The following is a 10,240-nucleotide window of genomic DNA, read 5'->3' as shown; positions in this document are numbered from 1 at the left end:
GCGGATTAGCTGCCTTCCCCTAAGTCTGTGCCGGAGTTTCCTGAGAGCCACTAACATGTGGTTCCAATAGAAGAATGCAGAAAGCCATCAGAAACACTTTCCACACCCACAGCTTCAAATTCCAGCCAGTCCCTGGGAGACGGCAGCTCTCACTGCAGTCACATAGTCCCCCTGATTAATTCCCAGATTAAGAGGAGAAGATAAGAAGACCTGTCAGAAGGGATAAGGGGTTGAGGAGATTGCTGTGTTTAGGAAAGCTAGAGAAATAGCAGATGGTGGATCAGAGCTTAATTTTGATATTTATTTTTACAGTGTGAGCAGGTTAATCAAATCCACCCATAAACAAAAGAGGAAGCTTGGTGGTTTACTGATTTTGATATTTTTATTCCTTAAAACAGTCAGAACAGCTGTAATAGATTAACTCAGGGGCTCATGATCATAGTTTGGCTTATTCTACTTCAAAAATGTCTCAGAGTGAACACACGGTGATGTCATTTCACTATAGGGGGCCATAGGTTTTCATCAAGCTCTCATTAAAGTTATCATGCTGTTGCATTGGCTTTGATCTGTGTTAAATCAATGTATCAGGATCCAAAGAGCCTCTATGAGTTTTTCAGAAAGAAATGAAAAATGATGAGTCATCGCTGCACAATGCTAGAGCTAATCATCACTCAGTATGTCACGGTTGCTAGCTGTAGACTGTCACAAGAGCCTGGAAGCTAGTATACCCTCGGCCTCATTATTTGACTAAAAAAATATGATTTAAGGCTCATTAAAGTCTGTAAAGCTGACTGCTGGCCACTGCTCTGAGCTTTGATCTCAACAAGATTGATCTTGGCTTCAAGGTGCAGCTATTGAGACACAACAGATAAGCTACTTTTATTTAACATATCCCACTAAGGTAAACAAAGTAGTGCACTGTGTGATTGACTCGGTTTCAGCAGTTTGTCAAGGCTGCTTCCAAAATTTTATCGCTAGGAAAAATGTTTTGGCAGTTCATTCGAGAAGATCAAATATTCAGAATATAAAATGTTTGTGCCGAAGTGCAAACAGCAGTGCTTGATTTGAGCCAAAGCATGACTTGTAAAAAATGGGGAAATACTGTGAGACATTAAAGAGCAGACATTAGTAGGTTGTGATGCTTTCAACTTAAAAACTAAAGTGTTTTAATCGTCTCCATGAAAAGGCTGTAATATCTACTGCTACATGTGGCCTACACTGTAGCAGATATTAGTCAATATCAGCAGCTTGATTTGCTCATATAGTTGCCAGGAAAGGCCCTTTCCGCTCAACGCTAAGGGGAGTGGGCTGCTGCACTTTCTGTTCAATACTGCCATCTTGTGGTATTGGATCTAATTGAAGATAAAAGGATTATCTGCTGGCCCCGACACCATAATTAAGTCTCACCTCCCGGGAAAAACGAAATGAATAATATTCTTACAAAACCTGCCCACAGTATTATGCTACAGTTAACAGTGAATGGACAGCAGAAACTGGCGTTGTGATATAAGCAATAAGATTTATCTTAAGTCTTAAGGTGCAGCCATTTAGACCTAACAAATAGGCCACTTTTATTTAAATAAGTAGAATAGCATACAGCTCAACAAAATAAAAATATAATATGACAATGCAAGTGTCTTAATAAGGTAAAAGCTTTTCTGAAATTTCAAAGGAATACAAAATACAAATAAAGTAAAATGTACGTTTATATTTAAACAAACACAAACAATTTCGATAACTTATTTATTAGTTTTTTATTTTATACTCAATTTATTAAGAAAATATAAAAAATATAGTGCCTGCCGCTGGGTGATTGACGTGCGCTTTAAAGCTTCCCACCCACTTTCTAACCAATCAGAACGAAGGGGTGGGTCTTCGAGCTAATCTTTACAAAATGGCGACTGTTGTTGTTTTGCCGCAGGGTCAGTGAATAAACCTGTTTTTCACTTCAGTAAATTTCTGCATTAAATTGCAGAAAAAATCGCACCAAGGAAGAGCAAGTGTCCCGACGGTCGACACCGAGTGGGCCGAAATGAAAGGTAAAGAGCGGTCGCCGATTAAAAAACGCTCCCGGGCCCTGGACGATATTCGAGACAGGGGAGGATGCCATCCGACCAGCAAGAAAATGGGGGCTCTGTCCGTTTCCAGTGGGAGTAATAATGGAAACAGTTCGTCCAAAGGCGACGGCGGCTCGACAAGACGGAGTCTCCTCGGGGAAAAAAGAGACCGAGATTTCGACGGTCACAGCCGGACTGGAAATAATCACAGTTGTCAGTCTGCAGCTGCCGCCGCCGCTGCAGCGAGCTCCGTGGGCAAAAACCACAACCTGAGCCTGACGCTGGATTTAGCCTCACCAAGGACCACCTCTCGGGGTGAGCCGCGGTTGCAGCCACCCAGCACAGAGAGTGAGTACAAAACGCTTAAAATCAGCGACCTCGGCACTCAGCTTAGCGACGAGGACATCGAGGACGGACTCTTTCACGAATTTAAAAAATTTGGCGATGTGAGCGTCAAGATAGGTCGTAGCAACGACGAGCGGATAGCCTTCGTAAATTTTAGGAAGCCGGAGGACGCCAGAGCGGCTAAGCACGCCAGGGGACGGCTGGTGCTGTACGACCGGCCGCTGAAAATCGAGGCGGTCTACATCAACCGGAGGAGAAGTCGGTCTCCGGTGGAGAGAGACGTGTACGGTGCGGCTCAAAGCCACAGACATTTGCAGAGACCCCTCTCGCCCACCGGGCTGGGATATAGAGACTACCGGCTGCAGCAGCTAGCCTTGGGACGGCTTCCTCCACCCCCACCCCCACCTTTGCCGAGAGAACTGGAGCGGGATAGGGAGTTCGCTCTGTTTGAAGCCAGAGCACGCCCAGCCTTCATTGCAGAACGGGCAGCTTTCCGAGAAGAGGATTTTATTTCTCCAGAAGATGACCAAAGAGCTAACAGGACGTTGTTTTTAGGCAATCTGGATATAACTGTCACAGAAGCAGACCTCAGGAGGGCCTTTGACAGGTTTGGAGTCATAACAGAAGTGGACATTAAGAGACCAACACGGGGGCAAACCAGCACGTATGGATTTCTGAAATTTGAGAATCTTGACATGGCTCATCGTGCTAAGCTTAGCATGTCTGGTAAAATAGTGGGCCGCAATCCCATAAAAATAGGCTATGGGAAAGCAACACCAACCACGCGCCTGTGGGTGGGTGGTCTTGGACCTTGGGTTCCCTTAGCTGCCTTGGCAAGAGAGTTTGATCGCTTTGGCACTATAAGGACCATTGACTACAGAAAAGGGGACACTTGGGCCTATATTCAGTATGAAAGTTTAGATGCTGCACAAGCAGCATGCACACACATGAGAGGCTTCCCACTGGGAGGTCCAGAGAGAAGACTTAGAGTGGACTTTGCAGACACTGAACATCGTTATCAGCAGCAGTTCCTGCAGCCTCTCCCAATACCACCATTTGACATGGTGGCTGAGTCATTTGTCCACCGTGCCACACCTGAACCACTGAGGGTCAGGGAACGAACTCCACCGCCGCTTCACTTCAGGGAGAGAGAGCTGTTTCCTGGAACTGACTGGCCCAATCCTGCTATTCGCGAGCGAGTACGTGCCTCACCTTTTGAGCCTCTGGAGCATTTGGACCGTGAGAGGCGAACTCGTGAGCCCTGGTCTTTGGAAAGAGAGCTGCAGGGGCGAGAGCCTGCTCGAAAGCGGCGCATATTGGAGGACGGACGCCACATAGACCACTCCCCTGACAGCACTGAGAGGACAGTAAGACGCAGACGTGCTTCTCCAGATGCCAGTCCTGGAGGCAGCAGCAGAGATGGGGGGCGCTTTAGTGACTCAGAACGCCCCCTGCGGGGCGAGAGAGCCTCTCCTGCGACAGAACGCCACAGCAGCCTTGAAAGAAGCGTGTCAGACCGAAGGCCCAAAAGCCAGAGTCTGTCTGATAAGGGACTTTCAAGCAACATTATTTCAGCAGTTGGAGAGCGCAAGCGCAAGGCAATCGATGGTGGCAAAGGACCAGCCAAGAGAGAACGTTCTGAGAGCAGCTCAAAGGGAGGCCAGCCATCCAAGCTGGATGGCACCAAACTCAGTTTGGCCTGGCATGGTATGCTATTGTTGAAGAACAGCAACTTTCCAGCCAACATGCACCTGTTAGAGGGAGACCACAACGTCGCCAGCGACCTGCTTGTCGACAGCGCTACAGGAAGGCGAGTGAGCGAGCTAAAGATCACGCAGCGACTCCGGCTGGACCAGCCCAAGCTCGACGAGGTGTCTCGGCGCATCAAGGTGGCAGGTCCGGGCGGCTACGCAATCCTGTTGGCGGTTCCCGGCACCACAGAGGATGCATCTTCATCTGACCCTGCAGCTTCAACTCAGCGGCCGCTTCGCAACCTGGTGTCCTACCTCAACCAAAAACAAGCGGCTGGAGTCATCAGCCTGCCTGTGGGAGGAAGCAGAGATAAAGACAACACAGGGGTTCTTCATGCTTTCCCTCCCTGTGATTTCTCCCAGCAGTTCCTGGATTCCTCTGCCAAAGCTCTGGCAAAAAGTGAAGAGGACTATCTAGTCATGATTGTGGTCCGCGGAGCATCTTAAAGAAACAAAACACACTAAATTCAAATGGAATTAAAAAAAAAAAAAAAAAAAAAAGGATCTGCTGTATGTCAGTAACTATTGCATGCTGTGTGTTCTGCATCATGGAGTACACTAGTATGGTTATTGAGTGTTATGTTACCATGTAAACCACTTAAAGGACAAACAGTGCCCCCCTGCAAAGCTAAAAGTATGTGTGTTTCTGAAGTTACTTTTCAGAGGTGTCAGTCACAATCATCAATCTGCAGTAATTTAGCCAAAATTCTGTAAAGCGGTTAAAGTTTAGTAAGCTTAATTTATGAACAGAGAAGTCATGCAGACTATATTTTTCTTTGTAGTTCATTTGCAGATTTAAAATGTTAGCCATCCAGGTCTGCAACAGAAAAAAGGAAAAAAGAAAAAGCAGGAGCGTTAGAAGTTTAAGAAGGGGACACAATAACAGCTCCATTTAAAATCGAACCACAAACTCTGTGTTGAAACCTCACCTTCCACAGGGCGCTAACAGTAACAGAAGAAGACATGTTTCTATTATAATGTCATGCATTAGACAAACAGGTGCTGTTATTGTGTCCTGATATTTGCACCAGGCTTTCAGAAAATACAATTTTTTTTTCTTCAAAGCTTTGAATTGCAGTGCAATAATATGTCTACTATTACCACTTTTTGATGAAGGGAGACAAACGCGATTTGAATTGTTTTTCTTTTCTTTTTTTGTGTTAGAGGGTCGGTGAACTATCTCTGGTTACATTTCAAGGTCAAAACATGTTGCACAATTTTTCTCTCACCCACCACATTACAGCGTTGTCCCATCTCTCATTTATTTTCATCCTTAACAAAAAGTCAGGCAAATGAAGTGTGGTTCACTGAGGAAGAGTTGTGCAATGCCTTTTAAGTGTTACGATGCTCATGCTTGTCTGTCGCTGTGGATTTTGAAAACTGGAAAACATTGTGAAGGTCAGCAGATTCAACTTTCCTAGATACAGCTCAGTTTAATTGCATTAGAAATTCAGTTTGGAACAAAAGTACAGATTATGTTCAGGCTTGTTTGGGTTTAGGTGTATTTGTCTTGTACTCCTCTGAATTGGAACGCCAAAATTGCAAGATAGACAATGAACTCAGTGTGAGTCCACTGGTAAAGCTAAATGGTCATGTCAACTCTGTATGAAATGCTGAATACTAACAGAATTTATTTTCAAGGGAACAGCCCATTACACATAGCGTAGTTTAAAAAACAAAACAAAAAAACAGCTACTAACATTTTTTTTTTTTTTTCACAAAATATTTTATTTTGTGCATCCCTGTCTTTAGAAATGGTTGTGAAAATGTGAACTATGAAAAAGTATAATAGTAATGGATAAAAAGCTTAGAGGATTTTGTGTTGATTTGACAGACTGCTTCATTTATTTACCCTAAAACCAGTAGGTCCTTCAATAATAATAATATTAAATATGCCAGTACAAACCTAATATTTGTACAGTAAGTAGGTCTGTGCAATTTTATAGTTTTAGAGGTATCTTAACAGTTAATGTTGATTTTATTTTAGCAGTCTAAATTTGACAGTATTTCACTCACGCTTGCCAACATTTATTTATTTTTCCCCAAGGCCTACCCTGTTTTGTTTTGCCAGTGTAGTTTTGCCATGTAGTAGTAACCTGCCATGCACTATAATTTGCTGAATTTGGTTTAATATGTATTGAAAACATTTATATGTGGGGGGGGAAAAAAGAAAAGAAAATTGTTGTATATGTGAACATCACACCCACTGCGGCTTTGGACTCTTGAGGAGACGAGCACAGAGCTGAAAACCTCTGCAGAGAAGGCACCCTGGTGGTTGTGAGTCCTCACTGATGAGGCAGCTTTTAAGTTGTGTAGCCCATCTGCACCTGTGATGACTTCTGTTTAAAATGGAAAAATTGAGCAATGTACACTTTGATGTCATGGGGAAGGAAAATCCGTAGAGCCCATGCGAAGCTGTTCACATACCTGCAAGTGCATTTGGGCACTTAATGTGACCGATTATCAATAAATTGTTCATTTGAAGGGAAACATGTTTCTTCGATGGAAGTGAATTGAAGAAACGAGCTGCCCGTACCTTATTGTGTTTCGAAAAAGGAGTTGTCACTTGAAATTTTGTTTCTGCACACGAGAGGGGAGACGATTTGCAGTTTTAGCACCAGTGAAGAGAGACCCCCATTTCGAGTGAGGATTGCTGCTTACTTGCAGGCCAGTTCTGACCTCCTCAGTTGCCTAAATTACTTCCTCCCTCACGATTCCTGCTTATGTCCTCAACTGTTCCTGTTGGCATGCGAATGACTGATCAGGATCGAGGAGCCAGAGTCCAGTTTGCAGTGGCGGCACGTGCCAGTATCCTGTTGTCTCCTGTGATTGTTACTCTAAAGGTTTCATGTGCAGTGTTCCTGGGTCTGAATACGAGGCGAGGGAAGCTCATCACCTCCGTCGCACACTCCACTCGGGAGATTGTGGGCGACGCCGCTCTGAAATTTCCATAGCATCTACAGTTCATGCTGTCACTCTCACTGCAGAGGCCAAGCTGAACCACTGGGCTGATTGTCTTTATTACACTTTGCCCAGTTATATGAGTTGATTTGACTAAATGTTTGTATCAGGGAAGAGGATTGGGCCAAACCTCAGCTAGGAATATTGTTTGTGTTCTCCTCTGATTGAACTCTCTCCGAGGAGACGAGTGAGGAAGCTCGTTTGCTTTTCTGAAGTCGTATGCCGTCATCACCCGAGGTCTGCTGCTGCTGCATGGAGCTGAAACACAAGCAGGCCTAATCCTTTACCCTTTTTTTGCATCGCTGGAAGGAATCTACGATGCACCTCACCACTTCCCCAAATTCATCTAGGAGACTTGTTTATTTTGACAATTCCCTTTTATAAGTTTAAGACCGCTGTAGACAAAAAAAGAGGAAAGAAAGCTTCCATTTCCCCCAACAACCTGTTATAGTCATGTTAGTGTGAAAGCAAATGCTGTGTTCTGTGCTGAGGATGAGCCCTTGCTTCACTAGAGAAACATTGCCATCTTGAGGACCACGGAGCACCTGCTTTCCTCTCTCACCATCTACCTGACACCATACAGAGCTGCTATCACTAAAACTGCTGTACAGAGACAGCACGATGGTGAGTAAGGTGACCGAGCGCTGCCTGCCAGGTCTGTATCGTTGGCTTTGGCAGCAGTGGTGAGTATTGAGTGTCAACACCTCACGTTTTCCAATAACAAATGGACAGCAGCACGGTGATTTTCATTACTGGGGTTATTTTTCTTTAATGACAATTGGCATGAATCCCAAAGGGCATGTAGGACAGAATGAGAATACAGTACTGCGCTGACCGTCGCCAGTTTTAAGATTAAGCTAAATAAAAAGATAAACTGTCCCAATTCAACAATTGCAAATTAAAATTTAATAAATTATGTGGAAACATTTGCTTGTTAGGCTACTGCAACTGCCACACCTCTAGATCACGTACAAAATCCTGGGTATTGTTTCTGCAGCTTTCAGGTCAATATCATTCTTTCAGAGATCAATCATGTCACTGATTGTCAGGCACTAAAGGCAACACTAATATTGTGCTCTGTGAAGTTACTGGTATAAATTCAGTTATAAGGATCTCATTCTTTTATTGTGTGGCAAAAGATGGCTTTAAGCATTGGTGATAAATGAATGCATTATTGAACAAATCCTTTAGTATGAAATTTGAGGTGCTTTGAGTATGTATCAGTATGCTCATACGAGATTTAGAGACCTTTTTTTTTTCACTCGACTGCATTTGTAACCTGTAGTTGCGGATTCCTGTGCAGATCTTAATTACTCTGACTAAATTACAAGTGAAACAACACTTTATTGATGTATAGGAATATAAAATAACTAAATGTAAGCCCCACCTTTACCAGTGAGATGCAGACACTAGTGAATGAGTAATTATAATCTGTATTTTATAATACTTGTTGTTAAATACTTCTTCCAAAATTGTTTCAAATCACTGTAGTTCCTTTTAAGAGTACTTTCTGTCATAGATAATATTAATGATTATGCATGCAGAAACCTTTAATATATTATAGTCTCCAGTTAATAAAAACAAGCAAAATTAATTGATTGATTGCAGAGATCTAGTCCCAGATCCTCTAAATCCAACATAGAGCAGCTGAAGCTAGTAAAAATAAAAAGTCCAATCTGTGGTCAGAACTTCAGTGCGTGTTTTTTTTGAGGCTGTGTAAATAGAAACAGAAACAGGGAGCTCAGATACTGTCAAAGCAGAGTGCAGTAGTGTTATTAGGTATCACTGTACACTAATGTATCTTACAGGTCAGCAGCAAGATCATAGCTGGTAATGTTTTCTTCTGTTGTTGTTGTTTTTTAAATGTTCCCAATTATAGAAAAATCTACACAAATAGAAAGATTATTTAAATCACAGCTGTATAAAGTTTTTAACTTTTTGAGAGAAGGAATTCTGCAGATTCACACATTTCCAAGATTATTTGCTGAAACCGATGCAGCTTATTAGACCACCACCCAGTGTAAGGTTCATGCCACAACTAAATTAACAGTTTTGGTAATTAACACAATATTTTTTTAAATGTTTCTGTAATGGTTAATCCAGCAGTATGCACAAAATATTTTAATAGTTAAAATGTACCTGTTATTTTTATCCATGAATTCAAAAAATTAAGCACATGATGTTATTTTTTAACTTTTGATTAAGAAAAATTAGTTTTAGTGGTTGAATGTTATACTTGATTAATTTCTGACTTCTCAAATTTGGACATAAAAACATGAATTCAGTTTGTTAACAAAAACAAACAAGACATAATTTTTAAAAAACGTTTTTTAGACAGATTTCTAAAATATTTGTTTTCTCATTTTTTATCACGTGCAGTCAAAACTCTGTTAAGCACTGCATATCATCCAACTATACTGACTCTGGTTATAGTGTCACTACTTACATGATTTTGTGCAATCAATGTTTGCAAACACCTTTTTTGTACATAAGTATTTTTGCAAATAATCTGAAGCGAAGTATAACACTGTGAAATAAATCTCTAAGACCGAGGTACGATATGATATCCTTGTTAATACATTATTGTTAAAAGATGATCTGATTTGCTGTTATGGCCACAAAAACCACATATTCATACTTGCTTGTAGTATCCATGCTGACTGCAGTGTAGTTCGTTGTAGTGTTAAGCACCAATTTGTATATTAGCATTTTATGCTGGTGAGATTTCCTATTTCTTGATAAGTGTTTCTAATATAACTTTTTTCTTTTCTTTTTTTCACCTGACACACTTTAAAGTGTTAAAGTTTGCAATCATTTTGCACCTTTTATGAGTGAAACCATGTTTGTATTTTTTTTTTTTCCTCTCAGGGTTCAGCTGGACAGCTCTTTGTTCCCAGGATACTTGACACACCACCAGGTGTCATCTGCAGTAAGTACCCCGTATGTTGTGAGTAGCTGTAGCATGAAATCTGTGACAGCTGTAGATGAATATCTGGTATTTAGGAAAATGAGTGTAATTCTTATTTAGCATGTCCTGATAATGTGTCAATAAAACAAGTTTATTTGTTAAAACTTGTGTTTCTTGGCCTGGTGTTAGTTTGTCATCTGAATCACACAATAACAGAC

General features: G+C 41.9%; 1 protein-coding gene across 1 annotated transcript; it reads left to right on the top strand.

The window, feature by feature from the left end:
• Positions 1–1,862: 1,862 nt before the first annotated feature.
• rbm15 (RNA binding motif protein 15) lies at positions 1,863–6,643 on the top strand. Its single transcript, XM_082517963.1, has one exon. It carries the CDS (start codon positions 2,033–2,035, stop codon positions 4,598–4,600), a length of 2,568 nt encoding a protein of 855 aa, XP_082374089.1. The 5' UTR covers positions 1,863–2,032; the 3' UTR covers positions 4,601–6,643.
• Positions 6,644–10,240: the final 3,597 nt, after the last annotated feature.

The sequence above is a fragment of the Aulonocara stuartgranti genome (assembly GCF_965226115.1).
Source record: "Aulonocara stuartgranti genome assembly, chromosome: 20".
In the NCBI taxonomy this organism is placed as follows: domain Eukaryota; kingdom Metazoa; phylum Chordata; class Actinopteri; order Cichliformes; family Cichlidae; genus Aulonocara; species Aulonocara stuartgranti.
The sequence above is the reverse complement of the archived record's forward strand: the minus strand, read 5'-3'. Positions and strand labels throughout refer to the sequence as shown.

Excerpts from the sequence above, each read along its gene's own strand:
- rbm15 (XM_082517963.1), top strand. The coding sequence starts at position 2,033 with ATGAAAGGTAAAGAGCGGTCGCCGATTAAAAAACGCTCCCGGGCCCTG.